The 26878-nt window shown below is 39.9% G+C and overlaps 1 protein-coding gene across 2 annotated transcripts; it reads left to right on the forward strand.

Moving 5' to 3' along the window:
* The first annotated feature begins 4262 nt into the window (after positions 1-4262).
* LOC120557674 (butyrophilin subfamily 2 member A1-like) lies at positions 4263-25552 on the forward strand. Of its 2 annotated transcripts, XR_005638993.1 has the most exons (8): positions 4263-4420; positions 5987-6331; positions 7238-7276; positions 8816-9076; positions 11422-11454; positions 19066-19172; positions 22785-22839; positions 24687-25552. XR_005638993.1 is itself a non-coding variant. In XM_039798224.1 (7 exons), exons 1-6 carry the CDS (start codon positions 4351-4353, stop codon positions 19131-19133), a joined length of 816 nt encoding a protein of 271 aa, XP_039654158.1. In that variant the 5' UTR covers positions 4263-4350; the 3' UTR covers positions 19134-19172; positions 24687-25552. The 2 variants fall into 2 exon arrangements, 1 of the variants encoding a protein (XP_039654158.1); XM_039798224.1 differs by lacking the exon at positions 22785-22839.
* Positions 25553-26878: the final 1326 nt, after the last annotated feature.

The raw sequence follows: 26878 nt of genomic DNA on the forward strand, positions 1-26878 counted from the left end.
TATCGGCCGAACCCTCCTTTCCACTACCTTGGAGTAGACTTTACCAGGGAGGCTGAGAAGTGTGATACCCCTGTAATTGGCACACACCCTCTGGTCCCCCCTTTTTAAAAAGGGGGAACCACCACCCCAGTCTGCCACTCCTTTGGCACTGTTCCAGACTTCCACGCAATGTTGAAGAGACGTGTCAACCAGGACAGCCCCTCCACACCCAGAGCCTTGAGCATTTCTGGACGATCTCATCAATCCCCCGGGGCTTTGCCACTGTGGAGTTGTTTGACTACATCAGTGACTTCCACCCCGGGAAATCGACGACAATTCCCCGTCATCCTCCAGCTCTGCCTCTAACATAGAGGGCGTATTAGTCGGATTCAGGAGTTCCTCAAAATGCTCCTTCCACCGCCCTATTACCTCCTCAGTTGAGGTCAACATTGTCCCATCCTTACTGTACACAGCTTGGATGGTTCCCCGCTTCCCCTCCTGAGGTGGCGAACAGTTTTTCCGGAAGCACTTTGGTGCCGACCGAAGTCCTTCCCCATGTCTTCTCCAAACTTCTCCCACACCCGCTGCTTTGCCTCTTTCACCGGCAGAGGCTGCAGCCCTTCGGGCCCTTCGGTACCCTGCAACTGCCTCCGAGTCCTCTGGGATAACATATCCCGGAAAGACTCCTTCTTCAGTCGGACGGCTTCCCTGACCACGGTGTCCACCACGGTGTTCGTGGGTTACCGCCCTTTGAGGCACCTAAGACCCTAAGACCACAGCTCCTCACCGCAGCTTCAGCAATGGAAACTTTGAACATTGTCCACTCTGGTTCAATGCCCCCAGCCTCCACAGGGATGCACGAAAAGCTCCGCCCGGAGGTGCGAGTTGAAAGTCCGTTGGACAGGGGGCCCTCCTCCAGACGTTCCCAATTTACCCCGCACTACACGTTTGGGCTTACCAGGTCTGTCCAGAGTCTTCCCCACCCCTGACCCAACTCACCACCAGATGGTGACGGGTTGACGAGTCTTTGGCCTCTCTTCACCTGAGTGTTACAAACGCCTGCAGATCAGATGAAAAACGATTATAAAATCAATCATTGACCTTCGCCTAGGGTGCTCTGGTACCAGGTACACTTATGAGCATCCCTATGTTCGAACATGGTGTTCGTTATAGACAATCCATGACTAGCACAGAAGTCCAACAACAAACAACCACTCTGGTTTAGATCAGGGAGGCCGTTCCTCCCAATCACGCCTCTCAGGTGTCTCCATCATTGCCCACGGTGCGCGTTGAAGTCCCCCAGCAGAACAATGGAGTCCCCCACTGGCGACCCATGCAGGACTCCACTCAAGGTCTCCAAAAGAGGCCGGATACTCCGAACTCCTGTTTGGTGCATATGCACAAACAACAGTCGAGATTTTCCCCCACAACCGCGCGGCGGGAAGGCGACCCTCTCGTCCACTGGGGTAAACTCCAACGTAGCGGCTCAGCCCGGGGGGCTTGTTAGTATCCCCACACCCGCCCGGCGCCGCACCCCTGAGCAACTCGGAGAAGAAAAGAGTCCAACCCCTATCCAGGAGTACGGTTCCAGAACCGAGACTGTGCGTAGAGGTAAGCCCCACCAGATCTAACCGGTAGAGCTCCACCTCCCGCACCAGTTCCGGCTCCTTCCCCACAGAGAGGTGACGTTCCCACGTCCCCAGAGCCAGCGTCTGCTCCCCGGGTCTGGTCCGTCCGGGGCCCCTGACCTTCACTGCCACCCATGTGGCGAGCACACCGACCCCAGCGGTTCCTCCCACAGGTGGTGGGCCCATGGGCTGGAGAGATGGGGAGCCACGTAGCTTGTTCGGGCTGTGCCCGGCCGGGCTCCGTGGCAAACCCGGCCACCAGGCGCTCGCCGACGAGCCCGCCGTCTGGGCCTGGCTCCAGACGGGGGCCCCGGGCTTCCTCCGGGCAGGGTCACTCCATTTCTACCTTGTTTTTCCATTGGGGTTTTGAACCATTCTTTGTCTGGGGAGACCCTACCAGGAGCACAAAGCTCCAGACAACACAGCCCTCAGGTTCACAGAGACACACAAACCTCTCCACCACGATAAGGTGATGGTTCACGGAGAGGTCAATATGATCAATATTTCTCTATTAACAGGTTATGTACCGCAGTCATTTAAAGTAGCTGTGATAAAACCTTCTGAAAAAACCCACCCTCGATCCTGAGCTAACTATAGACCTATATCTAACCTTCCCTTTCTCTCGAAGATCCTTGAGAAGGTAGTCGCCAATCAGTTATGTGATTTTCTACATAGCAATAGTTTATTTGAGGACTTTGAATCAGAATTTAGAAAGCATCATAGCACAGAGACGGCACTGGTGAATATTACTAACAACCTTCTAACTGCTTCAGACAAAGGACTTGTCTCCATACTTGTTTTACTAGAACTTAGTGCTGCATTCGACACTATTGACCATACCATCCTGTTACAGAGACTGGAACATTTAGTTGGCATTAAAGGAATTGCACTAAGCTGGTTTAAGTCCTATTTCTCTGACCGATCTCAATTTGTTAATGTTAACAATAAATCCTCCAGGTACGCTAAAGTTAGCCATGGCGTTCCACAAGGCTCAGGGCTTCAATCAAGCCAGACGAAACCAGTCAGTTAGCTAAACTTCAAGTATGCATTAAAGATATAAAATCATGGATGACCTACAATTTTCTGATGTTAAACTCAAACATAACTGAAGTTGTTGTGCTGGGCCCTAAACACCTCCGAACCTCATTAACCAAAGATATAATTACTCTGGATGGCATTGCCCTGACCTCCAGCACTACTGTCAGAAATCTAGGAGTTATTTTTGATCAGGATATATCCTATACGCCCACTTAAAACAAAACTCTAGAACAGCCTTTTTTCATCTTCTTAACATTGCCAAAATTAGGAACATCCTGTCTCAAAATGATGCTGAAAAACTAGTCCATGCGTTCGTTACTTCCAGGCTGGACTATTGTAATTCCCTATTATCAGGATGCTGGAATAAAACCCTTAAGACTCTCCAGCTGATCCAGAATGCTGCAGCGCGTGTTCTGACAAAAACTAAGAAAATAGATCATATTTCTCCTGTATTAGCTTCTCTGCAATAGCTTTCTGTAAAATCCAGGATTGAATTTAAAATCCTTCTTCTGACCTACAAAGCTCTAAAGGGTCAAGCACCTTCATATCTTGAGTACCTTATTGTCCCACTAGAGCACTGCGCTCCCAGAATGCAGAGTTACTTGTGGTTCCTAGAGTCTCTAAAAGTAGAATGGGAGCCAGAGACTTCAGCTATCGGGCTCCACTCCTGTGGAACCAGCTCCCAATCTGGGTTCGGGGGACAGACACCATCACCACTTTTAAGAATTAACTTAAAACTCTCCTATTCGATAAAGCCTATAGTTAGGGAGTGAGGAGTTGCAGCGTTCGACTAGACCGGCGGGGGTGGGTGTCCTTGTGTACTTTTTTTCGCCCAGCATGTTTCCTTGGATCATGATGGCACCTACATCATGGTGGCAGCTATAGCCGTGGTCCTGCTCAGCGCCCTACTGTGCTGTATTACACCCTGCTACACTCTCCAATGCCCGGCTTCGACTTGCTATGACCGGTCAACGCTTTGCCATGCCTTGTTACGCCCTGCTGTGCTCTACGACACCATGAACTATTACAACTACTACTTCTAGTCATTATCTTTATTGTGACTATTATTGCCATTGTTCATGACAGCCCCAACCGGCACCGGCAGACACCGCCTACCAAGAGCCTGGGTCTGTCCCAGGTTTCTTCCTAAAAGGAGTTTTTCCTCGTCACTGTCGCACTTACGCATTCATGCATGCTCTTGGGGAAATCACTGGAATTGTTGGGTCCTTGTAAATTATACAGTGTGGTCTAGACCTACTCTATCCTCCAAGTGTCCTGAGATAATTCCCGTTATGATTTGAAACTATAAATGAAATTGAATTGAAAAAAATGTAATAATCCTGCAAAACAAACCACCATAATCCCAATTCATAACCCACAATTACATTTTCACACTAACATCATTTCCTTGACCCCATTTACACTCTACATACCTCGTCTATTGTTCTTTTCATTGTTCCCTTCTATTTATTAAGCTAATTTAATACTTTTTAACCTTCCTTTATCTTTTTTAGTAGGCTATTTTCATGTTCACGACTGCCAGACAACTCCCCAACCAGTGCATGAACAAATTGGGCTCCTCCTTCAGCTCCTCCCCTCACATGCTGTCTTTATAGATGGAAAAGGGCACAAGCCCTGAACTATCCCCCATGCACAAGACAAACTAACTAAAGTGATGTTTGATCTTTAGGAGACATCGACAGCGATGGAGCTTCTTCCTCTTCTGTGTCTCTGCCTCCTGACTCGCTCTGGAATCACGTCTGCTCAACAAAATGGTAAGAAAACTGATCATTACACTGAGTTATGTATTTGCAAATGTAATTTTTTTATTTGATTTAAATGTCTAAAGCACCTGTAAACATGCAGAGGTCTGGAAACAGAATTGTAATGATGCTGCCCAGCTGCTGTCACATAAAAATGTTTTCTAATATTTAGCACAGATCAAAAATATTGATAGTTTAGTAACTTTAGCTGTGGCGTCATTTCTGCTGCACGCGCATGTGTGTGTGGTCCCCATTTTGTCGTGAGAAGGTGGGGCTCTGTGCATTTCCCAGAAACTGTCCATCCGCTGCCAACCATGGATGTATGCTGCCAACTGCCTGAAGCTTCTTTTTTTGATAAGCTAAAGTAGAAACCAAAATATGATAAGCAGTGATGGAAGAAGTATTAAGATCCTTTACTTAAATGAAGGTAATATTACAACACTGGAAAATGTAGGCTTTAAAGTAGTAAAAGTACTCAATGCAGAAAAATCCTCACATTTTAGAAACTGGAAACAACCCAAACAGTTGTGTGTTTATTATGGGATACTGCCCAATCTCCCCATGTTACTTCCTGCCAGCTCTCCACTTCCTGGTTTGAGGTTTGGTGTGAATTTTAAAATGTATTTATTAGGCTAAGAGCCCCACATTTAAATATTTAAACCAGAGAAAGTTACATGTTTCTCTTTACTCCCTTCTTCTCTCTCTCTCTCTTTTTTTTTTTTTTTTTTTATCTCCTTCTCTCTCTCTCTCTCTCTCTATCTCTCTCTCTTCTCTCTCTCTCTCTCTCTCTCTCTCTCTCTCTCTTTTTTTTTTTTTTTTTCTCTCTCTTCTCTCTCTCTCTCTCTCTTTTTTTTTTTTTTTTTCTCTCTTTTTTTTTTTCTCTTTTTCCCTGTTTTCTTCTATTCTCCTTTTTTGAAGTAGAATAAACTGTGTAGTGTTTCTACTTGCTGTATCTGATGAGGAGACAGTATGTGATCAATAATAAGAGCTGTAATGCCAACAGGTTCATAGGATGTTTACTAGATCTGTTTCTTTGCAGAGCAGTGGTGTTACCCTACATTTATTTATTTGTCTGACCATTCAGGAGCAGAAGACAACATTGACATATTGTCACCTTATAAAAATAACAATGTTCTTAGTTTCTGTCCAGGAAGTGAAAGTCATGGTAGGAATCTTCCTAGAAGAGAAAAGCACATCTGTACATTTCTAACTCAGCTCAACTCTGAAGTTCATACAATCACATTATTGAAAGGCCACAATCTGCAGAGAGAGAGAAAGGTCTATACCGAGTATTTGGGAAAAAGAGAAAGTTCAATGTTATTAAATTTTCATTGCATGCTTAAAACCAGTGTGAAACGTAATAATTAGAAAAAAAATAAATATAAAGGTTATGTAGCAAGATTGGCTGTCACCGTGGGTTACCCTCAGCACAGACCACGGCAGACATACAATTTACAGGCCAACAGTATTTATTTTCTCTGACTGCTCACACTTAACACAACTTTACAACAAACCGTGCGCCTCCAATGGCTGATTACTCTGTAAACATACTGATAAATACATAATTTTATCTTTCAGGGCCAGCAGTCATCAAAGTAGAAGGAGGGGCTGATGTTGTGTTACCCTGCTCTCTCAGCACCAAGGAGAACATTGAGTTTAAAGACTTTGACTGGAAGAAAGTTGCTCAGAAAGATGATGGTCAGAAGGAGGTGTTCATGTATGTTAACGGCAGTCATTACAACAACGGTCTAGGTGGTCAGAGTGAGCAGATCAAAGGTCGAGTCTCTCATTTTCCAGATGAACTGAAACACGGCAACGCCTCCATAATCATCAGAAATACAAAGATATCTGACAGTGGAAACTACACCTGTGATTTTCCTCGTCTTCAGCCACCTCAAACATTCCACATTGAGCTTGTTGTTGGTGAGTACTTTCATTATGTGTGCTCATTTAAACATTTAAATATGTCTGCAAGATAATACAATTTCTTTTTAACTGTTTTTCAAGTTGATAATACTTCACAAGCACTAACTGTTTGGTTTAGCCTGTTCTCTTAGGGCTCATGTTGATCATATATATTTCTGTCTCTTAATACCCAAACATTTTAATCTGTATAATACCAGGACCACGAAGAATATTTATTTATTTGTCTGACCATTCAGGGGCAGAAGACAACATTGATATTTTTGTCACCTTACATATTGTGGCAAAGTTGTTTTCAAATTGTTCTTAGTTTGTGTCCAGGAAGTGAAAGTCATGGTAGGAATCTTACTAGAAGAGAAAATCATGTCTGTAACATTTCTAACTCAGCTCAACACTGAAGTTCATACAATCACATTATTGAAAGGCCACAATCTGCAGAGAGAGAGAAAGGCCTATATAGTTGATGTTCAACATTATTTGGGAAAAAGAGAGTTCAATGTTATTAATGTTTCATTGCATGCTTAAGACCAGTGTGAAACTTAAGAATTAGAAAAATATACAGTATATATAAAGGTTATGAAAAATAAAAATTAGAATACAGTATATCCTAAAAAAACTAACCAAAATGTAAGAATCAGAAAAAAGACGCCTCCATAATTATCAGAAATACAAAGCTATCTGACAGTGGAGAATACACCTGTGATTTTCCACGTCTTCATCCACGTCAAACATTCTACATTAAGCTTGTTTTTGGTGAGTACTTTTATTAAACAGTTAAAGAGTTTGCTTAATGAGCAGGATATTAAAATGTCTTTTTAACTTTTTGTCAAGTTAATATTATATATATATATATAGTTAATAATATAAATATTTCACAAGCACTAATGTTTTGTTTTACCTTTTTAGATCCTATCTTAAAAGACAGAACAGGGGAAAACATCCGAGGTGAGTCCTGATTTTAATAACGTTACTACTCTTAAAACACTCTACTTCTCACATGTATGTGATCACAGGCCTGATATGATTCAAAAAAATCTGTGGACCATACTGTGACATTTATAAGCAAAGTATTTTACGTTTGTGTAAATATTAATTATTTACCTAAATGTTTATGAAAAACAACTTATTTTTTCAGTCAGTGGGTAAAAATAGGATTAATTGTGCATTGGTCACGTTTTGTTATTCATCCATCCCAATGAAAAAACAGTGCAACCTACATCCACTTAATTTCAATGTATTAGGTACACATAGCTAAGACCAAGCACTTAGGAATAAATCCTATGAAGGTTCTAATAATTGGTTGTTATAGAAACCGTTTCAGAGAGGTGTTAATTCTTTATGGTCATTTTGGAAAACTGTAGTTTGGGGGTGCTGTTGAATCATAATGTGTTATTAATCTTAGGGCTGGGCAATGGGGAGAAAATCCGATATCACGATATTCTTGACCAAATACCTCGTTATCGATATTGCGGCATATTCTAGGGTTGACAATTGGTGCTTTAACAAAATATCTTCACACTTCGATTTTAGATAAATAATCGTCAGTAATGTAGACGTAATGTCTAAGTGGGGAAAAGGCAAATAATAGAAGAGCTAGAACAGTCTGGTAAGTTCAGAAAAGTACATCACTTTACTGTAATGCAGCCTTTAAAACCAGGAAAAGACACCACTTATGTCATATCACGATATTACAGTATCCAAAATCTAAGACTAACACAATTCAGACCTATTGACACCATGGGTTTGCATAACTTTAAATATGCTATGTTTCATATTTGATACATAATGTTTTTTTTATATTTTTGAAGCAAAACAAATCTCACAGAAGTAAAGAACGGTTTTTCGTAGGGCTGTGTATTGGCAAGAATCTGGAGATACGATGCATATCACGATACATGGGTCACAATTCAATAAATTGCAATATATTTTGATACTGTTCGATAAGGCAATATATTGGGATTTTTTTTAAAGTATAATTTTAGAAAAACTAATATTTAAAAAAAGACATGATGTTCATAAAAGTCAAAGAAGTTTAAGTTTAATAATTCAGTACACAGAAAATCAAACTGCCAGTTTGGGATTGTGGTTCCCAGGTTCTTAGTGAGCTAATTTTTATATGCTAAAGTCGGCCAAAGTTCAGCCATAGCTACATTGTTAACTTCTAAGAAAAAGTCAGGCACTGCTAGGCACTGTTAGGCAAGGACACTAGTGGTGCATCTCAGCATAGCCATCTAGCAGTACGGGGTTTAAACACAACATAAATGGGAACCACTGTCTTACATGACAATTTTTTAGCGTAAAAATAAAAATCTATATTGTCTTTTTGAAAATTGATACAGTATTGCAAAATAAAATGGGGTTTTAAATATCGTGCTGTCTCAGACGTTGCTGCCTGGAATGTGTAATTGAGGCTCCCGATAGTACATGTTTAATACTATAATTATCCATTTTAATCTATTGTTTCTATTATGTTCACCGGTGCAGCTCCAAAACCATTTTTCACAATACGTAAAACTGAGGATGGAGTGCTGCTGCAGTGTAAAGTTCATGGCTCTCCAAAACCTAAAGTAGAGTGGCAGGACAGTGCTGGAAAGATCCTTCCTGCTGAGGAGCCCCAGGTCTCAGAGAGAGGAGGCCGTTTCTACATCACTCTCACCACTACTATGACCAGGGCTGACTTCTATCGCTGTGTAGCCACTCAGGAGACAATCCGCCATCAGATTTCTACAAGGATTTATGTCAATGGTGAGATTTTTACTAGTTGTATTTTCATATTCATTTAATTGTACCTATATGTTATTCTTTTTTTTCTTTAAATGAATGTGTCTTCAGACTGAACATAAAGGAAATGGAGATGAAGAAATCTGCTGAAGTTGGAAATGTTTCAAACTGAGTGAAAACTTCCCACTGAAACTCGACTTCATTAGTCTACAGATATAAGAGCAAGAATGAGTTTATAGTTCAGTACTGTTACATATTAACACACACAGTTGGTTTTAGGGCTGCAACTAATGATTATATTCATTGTCGATTAATCTGTTGATTATTTTCCTGATTAATGGATTAGTTGTTTGGTCTCTAAAATGTCAAATGGTGAAAAATGTGGATCAGTGTTTCCCAAAGATGACGTCCTCAAATGTCTTGTTTTGTCCACAACTCAAAGATATTCAGTTTACTGTCACAGAGGAGAGAAGAAACTACAACATTTTCATATTTAACAAGCTGGAATCAAAAAATTACTCAAACCGACTAACCGACTATCAAAATAGTTGGCAATTAATTTAAATTTGAATTAATCTAGTTGGTTTGTACATTCCTAGTTATCTCGAGCTTATTTCTGTATTTTCAGTATTTTGTGCTGAATAAAACACAAACTTTAGAAACATTCAACAGTCAAATTCACAAATTAAATAGAGACAAAACTTGACTTTGTCGTCAGTCTGAATTCACCTTTTAGGAGCCCGTACATCATCAGTTGTTCTCTTTGTGACTTTCTAATACTATGATTATACACTGATACTAAATGTGTGTACATGATACACCGTCACATTAACAGAGTTACATTTACTGTTAGTAAAAATGTTTCAGAGAAGGATTTCAGGGACAGAAATGATGAACATTGAGAAGTGTTGTACAGCGTCAGAGTAACACTTATACTATCAAAACACAAGTTATTAAATATTACACCATAGAGAAAATAATACCCAGAACTTGTTTACTTCACTTCCTCACTGTACAGACTGAAGGTCAGCTCTGATTCTGAGACTCTTTTCTCTACAGTTAGTTTCTTCTTTCCAGTTGAGATGAAAACATGCAGAAAACAAAGTCTGTAGTGTTTTCTGCTCTAATTCTCAAAATCCTTTGGGAATGAAAAGGTTTCTGATTCTTACGTACAGCTGAGATCATTGTTAGAAATATTAACACAAACTAACTACTACATGTAACTGTGGAGTAGCTGATTCTTCTCTTCAGAAAACACAACATAAGACAAGTTTAGTACAGTTAAGTTATATAATGTTACACTTGATGGCCCAGTTATGTCTGTTAGGCTGGATATTTCCATCTCACTCAACTGCTGATCTGTATGAGCTGCAATCAGATTAATAAGAGAGTGATTTATTAATTATTGTCACACATTAATCACAAACAATCAAAATCATCAATAATTAAAACCATATCTACATCTTTAATATTTTATTTCTAACTAGAAACTGAACTCCAACTACAAACTGGGACCAAACTGTAACTCTGAATAAATACAGTGATGGTATATCACTCTTGGTAATAATTTGATAACATGGAGGCAAATAAAGTTTTTCCTGGACAATGTAAACTTGTTATTAGGACTCGTTGCTCTGCAGTGAGGGTCCCAGATGACAAACATGTTCTTTACACTTCATTCACTGCAGCAGAGTGTTGGTTCATTAAAAGAAGAACTAACTGAAAACACAGCATTAGGTTTTAGACTCAAAGTGAAAATGAAGATGGAAACAACAATTAAACTTTCCACATTCTGGTTTCTAACTCTGGTCAGGAATCCTCCTCTTCTGTCTGAGTCTGAAACCAGGAATTAGTTATGTTCACTCACATTCACTAACATCTGGCTTGTTGTCTGTATTAAATGTGACACTGTGCACCTCACTAAAGCATGTAGGCGCTTTGAAAATGTTTCAAACTGATTGGAAACTTCACACTACTGAAGAATGAGAGTCAGGAGGGAAATAAAAGTAAGGATCAGTATGAACATGTCTATCATGACGCTCATTTTGTAAATCCTCTCATGCAAAATATTTAAACCAATTGTCATAACCTTTCATTTCAAACAGAAAGGTTTCAAAAGTCAGAAAAAAAATAAAATAAATAAAAAAATATATATATATATGAAATATGTCTAACAAAAATAACTAACCGATGCATTCAATTACAGAAGTAACATCTTTATCCCCATATTTTGATTTGATTTTAACATTTACCTTTATTTTTTTAATCAGTTTTACGTTAAGTACTTACATGAAATAAATGCGAAAGAAAAAGTATGTACATCATGTATGTGGTCAAAAAATGTAATTCATGTTTTTATCTTTAATGAGCGTACAGCTCTGGACCGCAGACACATCCTTCAGGTATGTTATCTCTACAGTCATGCCACTCATAGAAAGATGTTAACATCTGCTATTCATGTAAATAATACTTTTAGTTTTTTATGAACATATTCAACTGACATAATCGACAAACCTAAGCAGGATTCAGGAGCTGGGTCCAGGGGTGTCATGTATAAAACGTTAGCGTCGCACCGAAAAAGCTTACATACACTGGTTTTTCCCACACATGGTGTGATTTCTAAAAATTAACTTGACGTCAGAATGTGCGGGCCGTCCGCCAATCTTTTGAGCAGACGTGAGAATGTGCGGGCCTTCCGCAAAGTCTTGTCTGGCTGTGTAACGTGGCGAATTCTAACTGAAAAGTGCACAAAACTCACCAACGTTACAAAAGAAAAGGTTCCACTTCACTTACTGGCATACGTCTGTGATGTTGTCTATGAAGTTGTCCAGGAACAAACGCTGAGTCGGGGATGATTTGAAGCCTATGTAAGTGAACAAGGGTGTACCCCGGTCCACCAAACACTGGGCCGTCTTGACTGTCTTAAGTCTGCACATATTTCTGTTACTGTAGTCCTATTTACTATTTCATCCATCGCGTGGCGCAGCGGATCACCTGCCGTGGAGACGCTGGCCTCACTAAGGGACCGTTCGGTATTTATGGAATGGACCACCGGAGGAAAATAGGGGAGGGTCATGTATATTTATTCTTTGAGGATGGGAGGGTCATCCAATTTTTTTTAGTCTACAGGGGAGGGTCTCCCAACTTTTGTATTCACTAGTGCAGTGCCCGTAGAAAATGTGCCTGTCTGGAACGGGCCAATTGCTTGGCCTATCATTGCTGCTTGTAGAATTCTTCAACACCAAATTGTACCCAAAATTACTTACAGAAGGACTCCAAACCACTTCATATGCAACTCCCCTCTATACCCTACTACTGACTTACAGTGTAGGCTACTTCTACATCAGAGGAAGACATTGTACTACTATATTTACCTGACAGAATCAGAATGTAATCACAAAATATTACAATGACAATGTGGAGTAATCAGACATTAGCCTCATGGACTCATGGCAATGCGTTACCCACCTTGCCTGTTATGAGAGCTAATCAGCACATATCTGTGTTCATCAACCACCAGAACCAGACCGTTTGTGTGTGTGTGTGTGTGCGTGCGCAGAGAGAGAGAGAGAGAGACGTCTTGTGTCGTTTGATCGTTAACGTAGTGCTACTTGGCACATGTTTGTGGGTATGAGGTGTATGTCACATTTTAGCTGCCAAAGCTCTGCTGCTCTTTATCTGTCTCTGATCTTGCTCACTGCTCACTCAGTGTGAGAGGGGGAGGGGCCAGCAGCTAGAGCAGCAAAAGCCAATGTGTGCTTCTTTTACAGACGATATCTTTTGCGTTTCTAATCCAAACAACGTCAAACTTGGCACTGCACTTACCCGTGCCCATAGAAAGACACCGTCAAGTTTGAAATCCATCGGACTAACGGTTCGAGAGATATGCGCTTAACACCCACCCACACACACACACACACACACACACACACACACACACACACACACAGACAGACGTTCCTGCAATTTATAGATAGATGAGAAGAGCAACATTTCAAAGTGGCTTGTTTGGTGCATATTTATTCATGTAGCTCTCTCAGTCTCGGCCCCTATCGCTAGCAGATGGGTCCCTCCCTATTTTATCAGCCAGACCTGTAGCTTAGAAACCGTGGGATTTCCCAAACTGAATAAATTCTGCTTGCACATATAAACACAAATCGAGTTGTAACTGTTGTCTGCTGAAAAAATAATTGTATTCATTAGCATGATTGCCGTACTGTTTAGTTCAAAAACATCCAAAACACCATACTATAAACATAGCTGACCAGATTAACGCTTTTATTTTGAAAATCCGAAACTCACGCCGCAGATAGCACCAGCCGGCAGCCGGGAAGGCATGAGACGGGAGGTATATCCTTTCGGTCCCGGTGATTATTTGTGAAATTGTGCAAACAACAGCCTTTTCAAGGGATTTGAGAAGGAAGGAGTGGTAGCATGCAAACTCCCAAATTGAGGCTCGTCTGAGAAATGGAGTTTTGGATAATGTTCAGCTTCGGCACTTTTACCTATACTAAAATATTCAATGACTGAGGAAGCCTAGTGACGAGTCCATAGCAACCAGTGTTGAATTACCCAGTGTGCTTTGCTGAATGGTCACAATTTTTATTGTTTTATTTCATGTGAATACTAGTTTACTAGATGAGTAACTTAGTATTTGAAGTAATGCAGGAAGTGTACATTTAGTTTCCATGGTTATTGTGTTTCCACAACCATGTTAGTGAGTAAATCTAGTGAAATGGCCACCACACCGTAACAGAGGAGTGGGATGCGTCAGATGAGAATGCAGCTGTTTAGCTATATATGTCAAGACTGCAAAATAAACAATGGAATTCAGTACAGCTTTAATCTCAAATCGGTACACTAAATTAATTGGGATGGTCATTCTTTATCTTCCTATCCTGTTGGAGGGTCTTCTAAAAGTTATTGCTGATGTAGGGAGGGTCAGATCTATTTTGATTAAAGGTCCCAAAACTACTCCAGTGGCCCCTGAAATAAATAACGAGCAGTCCCTAACCTCTACTCTTCTGGGTCGGATCTCTCTCGCGCTCGACTCAGGTTCACTGAGCGTACTAAAACTTAGAAAATAAATGGCATTAAATCAGTGAGATCAAACTGCTTATTGTGCGTAATTTGGACTGAAACTGAAAATGCCCAGAGTGGCAAATGGTATATATATATACCATTTATTCAACACCAGGGGTGTTGAATAACAAAATAATGGTAAGTCTGACGATTTCTCCCCCCAGTTAATATTTCGGATTTTGACAGCTAAATACGACATTTTGGCGCAGTATATATGCAATGGTACTTACAGGCATTGCCCTCACAGTAGAGCTTAGATCGGAATTATCTTTAAAGCAACTTATTCTTTTTGCAGAATAACCAAAGTTTTAGGAGACAGTGCTTGTAAACCGTAGTTCTTTTCCACTCATATTCCCATATTTCAGGATAATTACCAATTGTGCCCAGTAGATGGCACTCTAACACAACAAAAGACACAAGAAGCGGCTTCTCATTCATGCTCATCAGCTTATGCTGATCATTCATGTGTACTAAGACCATGACAAATACAACTGTCTTGATCTTCATCATTTTGAGAGCTCACCAGCCTCCTTTATGCATAGTCAGTTACCTTTAGATGACCTTTACATTTTAAACATATTTAAAATTAAAACGGTTACTTAATGTGCTGTCTTTATTTACTTACATTAATCACATTCTTCATTGGTTTGTTAATGTTATATAGTCTGTCTCAATATTGTGTTGTAAATAAAATAATAGCCCATTAGGCATAGCTGCTCATGGATGCTGCATCTCTATTACATTACATGTTATATTACATGTAAAGAACAGTAGATGACTCGCTATAAATCATCAAGAGGCTAAGCTATAAGTAAGAAAGAAATGTAGGGAAAATGATGATTCACTTTAAAAAAAAGAGTTATTTGAATTGCTTCAGTACTTTTATTAAGAGTTTAGCAAGAAACTCCTGAATGTTACATAGCCAGGGTAACCGTATAACAACACACGTCAGCTGATCTGAGAAAGCCAAGTGATGAGAGCCAACTGAGTAAAACATTAACAAGCGGTAGCTATTTATCATTACAGCATTTGGTATAGGCACCAGTAAAATCCATTAAACACTAAAATTATAGACAATTTGACCTTTCAACTAAGTGACAGCACAAAGGTATGCATCAAAATCATATGCTGTATATACAGTGCCTGCGAAAGTATTCGCCCTTGAACTTTTCGACCTTTTGCCACATTTCAGGCCTCAAACATAAAGATATAAAACTGTATTTTTTGTGAAGAATCAACAACAAGTGGGACACAATCATGAAGTGGAACGAAATTTATTGGATATTTCAAACCTTTTAAACAAATAAAAACTGAAATATTGGGCTGCAAAATTATTCAGCCCCTTAAGTTAATACTTTGTAGCGCCACCTTTTGCTGCGATTACAGCTGTAAGTCGCTTTGGGTATGTCTCTATTAGTTTTGCACATCGAGACTGACATTTTTGCCCATTCCTCCTTGCAAAACAGCTCGAGCTCAGTGAGGTTGGATGGAGAGCGCGTTTGTGAACAGCAGTTTTCAGTTCTTTCCACAGATTCTCGATTGGATTCCAGGCCGGACTTTGACTTGGCCATTCTAACACCTGGATATGTTTATTTGTGAACCATTCCATTGTAGATTTTGCTTTATGTTTTGGATCATTGTCTTGTTGGAAGACAAATCTCCGTCCCAGTCTCAGGTCTTTTGCAGACTCCATCGGTTTTCTTCCAGAATGGTCCTGTATTTGGCTCCATCCATCTTCCCATCAATTTTAACCATCTTCCCTGTCCCTGCTGAAGAAAAGCAGGCCCAAACCATGATGCTGCCACCACCATGTTTGACAGTGGGGATGGTGTGTTCAGGGTGATGAGCTGTGTTGCTTTTTACCAAACATAACGTTTTGCATTGTTGCCAAAAAGTTCGATTTTGGTTTCATCTGACCACAGCACCTTCTTCCACATGTTTGGTGTGTCTCCCAGGTGGCTTTTGGCAAACTTTGAACGACACTTTTTATGGATATCTTTAAGAAATGGCTTTCTTCTTGCCACTCTTCCATAAAGGCCAGATTTGTGCAGTATCGACTGATTGTTGTCCTATGGACAGAGTCTCCCCCCCTCAGCTGTAGATCTCTGCAGTTCATCCAGAGTGATCATGGGCCTCTTGGCTGCATCTCTGATCAGTCTTCTCATTGTATGAGCTGAAAGTTTAGAGGGACGGCCGGGTCTTCATAGATTTGTAGTGGTCTGATACTCCTTCCATTTCAATATTATCGCTTGCACAGTGCTCCTTGGGATGTTTAAAGCTTGGGAAATCTTTTGTATCCAACCGGCTTTACACTTCTCCACAACAGTATCTCGGACCTGCCTGGTGTGTTCCTTGTTCTTCATGATGCTTTCCTGCTTTTACACGGACCTCTGAGACTATCACAGAGCAGGTGCATTTATACGGAGACTTGATTACACACAGCTGGATTCTATTTATCATCATTAGTCATTTAGGTCAACATTGGATCATTCAGAGATCCTCATTGAACTTGGGAGAGAGTTTGCTGCACTGAAAGTAAAGGGGCTGAATAATTTTGCACGCCCACTTTTTCAGTTTTTTATTTGTTAAAAAGTTTGAAATAGCCAATGACTTTCGTTCCACTTCATAATTGGGACCCACTTGTTGTTGATTCTTCACAAAAATTACAGTTTTATATCTTTATGTTTGAGGCCTGAAATGTGGCAAAAGGTCGAAACGTTCAAGGGGCGAATACTTTCGCAAGGCACTGTAGGTCAAGCATTTACAGGCATCAAAAGAAATCTATCAACATGATTCCCACAGCTATAGCCAGGCTGAAGTGTATTTTCATTTCAAGTGTTCATAGTTCAAATAACAAAGACATTTATAAATTACAAAAGTAAAGGTATGCATCAAAATCAATGTCAGTTATAACCATTTACAGGGATCAATACAAACATGTAAACAGAACTGAGAGTTAAGCTAATGTATCTCTTCATTTCCATAGTATTCATAGTGCAAATACAATACATTGAACACTGGAATTAGAGATTAGAGTTTAGAGTTTTTCACTTTTTAACTGTCAAAGATGCCAATATACAGTATATGCCAATAAATATGTCAATCGCAAGCCCTAAAGTCTACACCTACTACCTTCATGGAAACAGTGAGGTGGGAGACAGACAGCTTACTTTTAATTGATGATGCCAAAGGTGGCCTTGCGTTCTACTGTGTTTTCATTAAAGGTTGAATGCCCAACATATCTAAAATATCCTGATGGACGTGAGCCTTCTTTGAGTCATCGTACTCCTCAACCATGTTTTTAGCCGCCTGAGTGTGGAGAAATTTTTTTCTGAAGAGGCAACAGACACAGGCAGTGTCACATGAACTTCTCCACTTCTTTCAGCAATTCTCTTGTTTGAGGATGCAGTCCACTCAAAAACTGTGCATTGTCAGTAGATGTTCGGAGTCCCTTGTCTTTAGTAAGGTTACCCAACAGTGTGAGCTGCATATGTAAGCAAGACTTGTCTATCTGGATAGGGAGATGGGGAGAAATGTCATCCAAACCTCAATAAAGTCCATTGGCAGCATCGGTGATGGTTTTCTCTCTCTTGGCAGCCATTTTCATTCCAGGCTGGTCAAATCGACGGTCTAGCTCTGACGTTACAATATCCACAGCCTCAAAGAACTCCCGCTGCCACTGTTGATGCTCTGTGCATGGTGCGATGTCCTCCACTACCTGTGTGTCAGAATCTTCAAAATTTTATTCTGGATTGTGCCTGATATCCAGTTGTCTCTTCACTGTATCCACTCACGTGCCTTGGACTTGTCGTATGTTCGGTCCAATATCATTTGCCAGAGAACGCCATCCCAATGGTTATGACCCCGCAAGGAGCCTAATAGATCTGAACAGCAGCTCCAGTGCAGTCCTTGCGACTTTCTGATATTTTCCTACATTTTCAGATATCATTGCTGATATAGGTTTTTGGTTGAGAGATGCCAGCATTCTCACTGACTCCAGGTGCAGGTCAGAGCAATCACGTTGGGAAAATTTGCTCGTAGCTTTGCGCCAGTTTATGAACCCTCCACTGGTAAAACAACTCTTTTCCTCGGAATGACAGTTCCTTCTCTTTAGCTTTGCAGCACACAAAGCACAGCACATAGTCCTTATCAGAAACATAATTTTGCCATTGCCACTTTAAGTACCACCCTGGCTGAAAAGTTAAAAATCCTTCCAGGATAACTGAAGTGGTTTGGCTAACAGGGCTTTTCAAATCCTTCTGTAACGTTAGATGCTATGATGGTGCTGCTAACGTTAGCCGAGTGGCTTGCTAACGTCTCTGGCTCTTCAGCTGCCCCAACAGAGTTTGCCTCGGCGGTGGACGAGGAAACATCAACTGTAACATCTCCAGATGAAATCTTGCTAATTTTAGCCACATTACTATGCCGGAAAAAAAAATCTTGTATCCTTTTCTGCGACATATTCTTCTCTACAACTAACGTTCCAGTCAACTAGCCTCAGCTTGCTCGCTTCTCAGCGAGTCACGTCACTTTGACCTCTATAGCAGCTATAACACTAATACTTTTTAGTAGGCTATATTCAAACATATCCATAACCTTTTTTTGCTATATGCCTCATTATTTGATATATCAAAATATAAATAATGTCAGACAGCATATTAGTAATTATGCAGCACCCTTAGTACCCCCCTTCCCACGCCCTTGGCAGAGTCGAACACTTCCACTGTGTAGCCAAGCAAAATAACATCAGCCATACGTTGATGTCACTGTGCCTGGTGGGATTCCTCTCTGTGGAGTTTTAATCTGTAAACTACCTTGTATATTATTAGTTCTCTGAATTTGTGTCCCATTGTGTAAGTTATGACTAATATTCTCTACATGATTGCAGTTACATTGTGAGAGTAACATCACCTTCTTGTTCTGTGTTTCAGATCAAAACTTGAGGAAAGTGATGATTGGAGTTGCTGTTGGCGTTCTCGCAGAATTTCTGTTTTTGTAGGTGTTCGTTTAGCATCGTCCTGAAATGGCTCTAACTACAGTAAGTTAAAATAATGCATTGAATCAACATATCCATAATGTTCAGACAATAACATAACAGGCACTTTGTATCCATGTTGTTTCAACATCGGAGTGGAAACTCTGGAAATTCGTTAAAAGCTTGAATACACAATAATATATAAAAAAAGCCCAAACTGGTGACTAGGGCTTAAACATCGTTATCCACGTAAGATAAGCAGAAACAGATTGCATGTTAATAACAGGCATTAATGGGGTATTTGTTTAGTCTTCTTGCTTAAACTGTAAAATAAATCGTGAAAATGCCAGTGTGGAATAAAACAAAACCTGCATATTTAAACAATCATGAATATACAGAGTCAGGAGTAGCTTAGGAATGTACTTTATTTTTCTTTACAGTCAGATAAAAAGACATTTTGGCATTCAGGCCGCAGAAATGGCATGTGTTGCCAAAGCATATAATGCAAAAGTCAGACCATTTAATATAAAACTCTCTAACGGTTTTTCTGGGGGGTTTGATGTGTCGATCCATGCTGCTAACTGCAATGAGAAGTGGAGCTGTGCTGGCACGGTGCACCACAGAGCCAGATCAAAATCTGTATCTTGATGACATTTTGCATGTCTGCTGACAAACCACTTTCCTGCAACTCTGATCTGCTGACCAAATAGAGATTCAATACTTTATTGCCATACAACTCGGTGCAAGTTGCTAGGGATTTGCTTCAGTGTGCTCATGACAGGACATCAACAAAGACACAAAAAAAACAAAAAACATAGAGCATATATATATACACATACGGTATCCCACATGTACGGTGGCTGACAGGGGCAAACGCCCTGCAACTTCAGGAAACACATGCAAATAGACAAAACACAAGCAAATTAAGAAAACAACTACATTAATTTGACAACACATGCGCAGCATTCAGCAAACGCGCTGCAAATACACACAACACAACCAAATATAAAACGCGCGCATTTAAAAAACGATGCAAAAAGAAAAGCAAACCCCGAAAAAAGAAGCGATGCAAAAAGAAAAACAACTTCATTAATTTGACAACACATGCGCAGCATTCAGCAAACGCGATGCAAATACACAACACAACCAAATACATAAACGCGATGCGAATAAAAAACGATGCAAAAAGAAAAGCACACAAACCCAGAAAACAAATGCAAAAGAAAAACGCTGCATCCAGATTTCACAACGGAAGTTCTCCAGACCTCTAGAGGGATATATTACACTAGCAATGGAACAGCTGATTTTTTTGGGGGGGGGCTGGGGGAAGAGCATAGCCTACTTAGTCTATGAGAGAGAGAGAGAGAGAGAGAGAAAAAAAAAAAAAAAAAAAAAAGTTCAATCTCAGAACGGTTGTTACGCGGTGAAATCATAGACTGTAAATATTTAGTCTATGTTTGAGATATGTTTTTCTCGGTTGGTGGGTGCGTCTCGGCTCGTGTCACAGCTGATAGGCCTACTCAATTAGCAGAGTCTGTAAACATGTCCGTAAACTCGTGGTAATAAAACATTTAAAACTGTTACAGTGTTTAACGTTGACGTTTGTTTAAGCCACAAATGAAGAGGGTTTAATTTCCAGGTCCGAAAGCGCATCACTGAAGTGTAGACCTCCTCAAGTGTAATATTGTGATTATACAACAAAATAAGTGACCAATCTGTATTCATATTGTGGAGCAATACGCTCTTGAAATACAAAAAATAGACTATTTAAAATAGTCCCCCCCTGTTTAGTAAACCAGACAATTTACCGTGGGATTTATCAAACTGAATAGCCTAAATCCCGCCTGCAAATAAAGACAAAACTGCTTTGCTTGCTCTATTGTGTTGTAAGTAATACATCCCTGAAAGTTATTGTATTCATTAGCATGATTGCCGTACTGTTTAGTTCAAAAACATCCAAACACCAAAGGAAGACGAGCCGAAAACGCAAGCTTTTATTTTGAAAGGTCGGCTCGAGCCACGGCACCAGCGTCCCTGCTGAGACGGGAGCAGAGACTGTATATTACTAATATTATATTATGTTATTAATAAGGACATGAGACAGGAGTTCTCTTTTTACTATGCAGCCATACCCGACTCTAATAAAAAGGCAGAAAAGGGGTCGAAAATCCAGCTTATCAGCTGTTCCCTCTAGAGGTCTGGAGAACTTCCGTTGTGAAATCTGGATGCAGCTTTTTCTTTGCATTTGTTTTCGTGGTTTGTGTGCTTTTCTTTTGCATCGTTTTTATTCGCGATCGCGTTTATGTATTTGGTTGTGTTGTGTATTTGCATCGCGTTTGCTGAATGCTGTGCATGTGTTGTCAAATTAATGAAGTTGTTTTTCTTTTGCATCGCTTCTTTTTCGGGTTTGCTTTTCTTTTTGCATCGTTTTTTAAATGCAGCGCGTTTTATATTTGGTTGTGTTGTGTGTATTTGCAGCGCGTTTGCTGAATGCTGCGCATGTGTTGTCAAATTAATGTAGTTGTTTTCTTAATTTGCTTGTGTTTTGTCTATTTGCATGTGTTTCCTGAAGTTGCAGGGCATTTGCCCCTGTCGGCCACCGTACACATGGGATCACACTAGACACAGGCAGATAAAAGAAGAGGGCACAACGCTCACCACATACCCGGATGACAGTCCAGGAGGCTAGAGTGACAGATGTCAGGTTAAAGTGACATGGTGCATAGGGATGCAGAGCGCAAATCCACAACCTTTACAATAAATAGATACAATAAAGCTAGTATGGGTGGCATAAAAACATTTAGAAAAGTATTATAAAAACAGTGAACAGAGAAGTGCAATTCATACAGGCTCATTAGGAGAACCTTTTTCCATGAGGTAGTGGTTCAGTGATGGAGAGCTGTTTAGAGATTTAATGGCTCTGCAGTATGTGCTGTTGAGAAAGTGGGAGGTTTTTGTCTTAATAGCTCTCAACCTTCTCCCTGATGGGAGGATGGTTAAAGGGAGTTGGCAGGGTGAGTCTCATCTTGTAGGATCTTTAGGCCTGTCCGGTGGATACGGGCCTTGTAGATCTCACAAATGGGGAAGAGTTTGCAGCCACTGATTTTTGAGGCCATATTGACTATCCTGTCCAGCTGCAACCTCTGCTGGACAGTGGAGTTGCCATAACAGACAGGAACAGTAAAAGTGAGGACCCTCTCGATGGCGGCTCGGTAGAACTGCAACATTCCCCCACAGGCTACCCCAAATTTCCTCAACTGGCAAAGAAAAAAAGCCTCTGGTGGGCTTTTTTGGTAACATTGGTTATGTTATCCTCCCATTTTAAAGAGGATGATATTGTTGTGCCTAAAAACGTAAAACTATCCACCCGCTCCACCACCTCTCCATTGATGTACAAGGGACTTTTACTCTTAAATTGTGGATGGAACACCATTCAATCAGCGATAGGACCTCATTTCTATAGGCAACATCATCATCCCCAGAAATCAGTCCCACCACTGTTGTATCATCTGCAAATTTAAACATTTTAACAGAATCTGTGTGTGATGTGCAGTCATTTGTGTACAGCGAATATAGAAGAGGTGATAAAACACACCCCTGAGGGGCACCAGTGTTAATGTGCTTGACATTAGAGATCTTGTTACTGATTTTGACCACTTGTGTTCTCTGCTATAGAAAATCCAGTGACATAAGGAATTATGGACCCCCATTTGTTGAAGTTTCTGAAAAGGTTTGCTGGGTAAAATTGTATTAAAAGGTGAAAGGTTCTGTAGAATGGAGTGGAGACATAGGGATACAGCATCCTCGACGGACCTGTTTGCCCTTTATGCAAATTAGAAGGTGTCTAGCCTGACCACACTGAACTGATGTTTACATACTATTCTCTCAAAGATTTTCATTTTAACAGATAACAGTGCTACAGGTCTGTAATCATTCAGGCAACTAATGCTGTTTTTTTTTGGGCACAGGAATTAATACAGCAGAATGTCCATATCTGTTAGATTTAGGGGTGGCACGGTTCACAAAACCCCCGGTTTGTATCACGGTTTTAGGGTCACGGTTTTCGGTTCTGTACGGTTCTTGTTATTTTTTCTTTTAATCTTTAACACTACAGAAAAATACTTCAGCATATGATATTTAGCTTAATTATCCACAATATAGGATACAGTATTAAAAAATAGTTATATCATGTAGTCATGCACAAACTGAATTTGACTTGACTTTAAGCACATTATTGGGACCATCTCTGAGGAAAGCTAGCTGAGATTTTGATACAGCGGAAGACATCGATGATTTCAACAAGCTTTTCATTTATTTGGCAAAAAAAGAGAATGTGTATTGCCATCTTCAGGAACATGTGTGCCTTTTTAGCACACAAAGATTGAAATCTTACAGAATATCAATTGAAATAACTTGCATTCATCAAACTGCCAACTTCAGTGTAGCTCTTACAAAAATTGTATCCTTTAAAAGAAAAAGAGAGGAACTCTTAAAGCGCCGTCTTTTGAATAAGTCAAAATATGTTAAACATTGAAAAAAAAAGTTCTTTAAAAATAAAAAGGAAACTTGTTACTTTAGAGTGAAAAAACGTTACAGCGTACATTGATGTTGAAATAAAATGTATACAGGTTGGCAGGACGGTCTGAAATGTTTTGTACGGTCTTTCGCGCACGTTATGTTGGTAACTTGTCCACACCTCTTCGCGTGAAAGGGAAACACACTGTCTGAGGTCACATACGGGAACCTGAAGGGCAAGAGGCTACATTGCGCATGCGTCGAACCGTGCAACACACACGCTCCGAACCGAGACAAGCGGACCGAATGGTTCGGATGTTTTTTTTTCATGAACCATACCACCCCTAGTTATATTAGACCTGTTTTTAATTTTAGCATCCTGTCAGTTTACATGCAGAAATCTTTTAATGAATGAAGCAGCAACAGCAGTAATTTCACACTTCTCTAATACAGCTGAACTACAAAAGTACTGAGAGCTGAACACAGAGCCTTTTAGAAACAGAGCTTTCTCTTAACTTGTCAAGGAAAGTTAAGAGGGAGTTATTATAGTCTAAGCAGGGGCGTAGCACAAAATTCTGGGCCCTGTAGAAAGGCATTTTCTATGGGCCCCTCCCCGTATCCACAGCTATTCATTCCAGCATCTTTTTGGGCCCTCCTCACATGAGGGCCTTGGGTACTCAGTCCCCCTTTTCCCCCCAGTCCGACGCCCCTGAGTCTAAGCATTAATGATCATCTTCCTTTATGTTTGAGACATAAGGGGTCAAAGGGTTCACGTGCTGGTCAAAAATTAGTTCCTGACTGAAAGTGACACTTTTGACCAAAAACTTCCAGGAACTTTGGAACCAAATTAATTCAATTAAGGAATTAAACTCAGGAACTGGAAGTCTGTAAATTCTTGTTTGAAACCTTGTGAAACACAGAATGATACATATCAAAACACAAAAAAGCCTGGGAGTGTAGCACACAGATAAAACCTGTAGAAGGGAAACTTGGTATAGATCGTGCAGTCTGAATAGGATCAAGACAGAACAGATTTTCATTGTTTTGTTCTCTGTCCTTCAGGTTCATTGGGAGACAAAAGTGACCCGGCAGAAAAGGAGCCAGAGCCCCAATCAACACCAACTTTAAAGTTTAAATTTATCTGCAGATGTGTGTGGTATTGTACGTCTTTTCTAGTGAGGACCGCTTAGAATTTTAGAACAAAACAGATTTTTGGAGATTGAGGACATTTTCTCTTCAACTTCTTAAAAGGTCAGTTTAAGATCTAGAATTGGCCTTAGTATGTGGATAACTTTTCAAAATTTTGAGTTTTGTGACTAGTGATAATGTTAAAAAAGCAATACTCCCACATACTCCACACATATTGCCTACTAAGGCTGGGCGGTATATTGACTTTTCACAAGATGTGGAATGAGAATTTATTGATATGTTGAGTAGATATTGATATAGTGTTACATATATGACATTTCTTCTGCTCGTTTAATCCAAAAGAGTCTCAGCTTTCCAGTCAGAAGTCAGTGTGCAGAAATATACAAATACACCATTTTAGTTGAAAATATAAAAAAATGTATACTGCATGAGAAAAACTGCATGGCATTATCATCAAATGTCTGTCTGTAAAGGAGAGACCTGTCGGTCCCCATAGAACCCATTTTCATTCAGACATCTTGAGGTCAGAGGTCAAGGGATCCCTTTGAAAATGGCCATGCCAGTTTTTCCCCTCGCCGAAATGTAACCTAACTTTGGAGCGTTATTTATCCACCTTCTCTACGAGCAGAGATGGTAAAAGTACTCACTTCCCGTACTCAAGTAGAAGTACAGATACTTCTGTTAAAAAATACTCTGGTAAAAGTAGAAATACTGATTTAACCTCTTTAATCAAGTAAAAGTGAAAAGTACAGGCTTGAAAATTTACTTAAAGTATAAAAGTAAAAGTAGTCTTGCGAATGACAACCATTTTTTACATAAAGCTACCTGGACCACACAAATGTTACTGCAGTGCAAGCTGAGAAACGTAAGTGGACATGGAAAAAAGGCTCTTTATATGCCTTTTCCTGCATTATAAATGTATGTCTGCCAATGGGCCTAAAACATCAAATATATGATAATTGTGAGATTAATAAGATTCTGAGTAGCAAGATATGAATTCAAATGTGATTCTGTGAGAATTCACAGATCCAGTTTCTATTTTTCAATCTTCCCCTTAACATTTAAAGGAATCTACATGTATGTGTGTGTGCTCAAATATGGCTTCTGGAAAGAAAATAAAGGATAAAATATGAATTACTAAACAGACATTAATTAAGAAGTTCCCCATACAAATAACAACCAGCAATAACAATAGCGGTAACTCCACTGAAATTAATTGAAACTAAAGTAACGAGCCAATTTTGTTAAATGTAAGGAGTAGAAAGTACCAATATTTGTGTTAAAAATGTAAGGAGTAAAAGTAAAAAGTCGGCACAAAAATAAATAGTAAAGTAAAAATATCTGAAAAATCTGCTTGTGTACAGTAACGAAATATTTGTACTTCGGTACTTCCCCTCTCTGCCTACGAGCTAGCATGATATGGTTGGTATTAAAGGACCATAAGTTGTCTGGTTTCATATGATACCAAGATCTTCACTCTAGCTTCAAATCTAAGCTTGTTACAGCAACTGAAAGACAAAAAGTTGTCTGGTTCCGTCAGCAGGCCATCAGAAACGTGAGGGGTTGTAAACTCTCCTGGGGGAGACAGTGAACCCTACGTCACTTCTGTCAGTCAGCCCAGCTCGTTGCATAGTAACTAGCTGCCATAGGTGTGTGAGGTGAATGTATAAAAGCAAAATATGAATAACCTCCATTTACCTTAACTTTCTGCTTACAGCTCTAAATAATTGTAAAGACAAAAAATACTTGTATATTATAAACTGCAACTTAAGGCATAGTAGAGGGGTCCTTAAACTATGTAAGCTATGTTTAAGGTTAGACATATTTTAGACAACATTTTCTGTGCTTTTATATTTGACAGAATTGTTGCTATGAAGAATTATTAAACTTTTTGAGAATGAATGCTCAAAAATGTCATTCCTGATATTTTTTTCCATTTGGTAAATTATATATACAATTCAGCCAAAACCAACCCATAATTCACTATGTGTGTTTGTGTGCGTGTGTGTGTGTGTGTATATATATATATATATATATATACACGGAACATTTTAAATTAAACAGCTTATTAACGTGCGCTTGTTTGCCCGTGTGCGCTGATGCGC

This window comes from Perca fluviatilis, chromosome 4 (assembly GCF_010015445.1).
Source record: "Perca fluviatilis chromosome 4, GENO_Pfluv_1.0, whole genome shotgun sequence".
Taxonomy (NCBI): domain Eukaryota; kingdom Metazoa; phylum Chordata; class Actinopteri; order Perciformes; family Percidae; genus Perca; species Perca fluviatilis.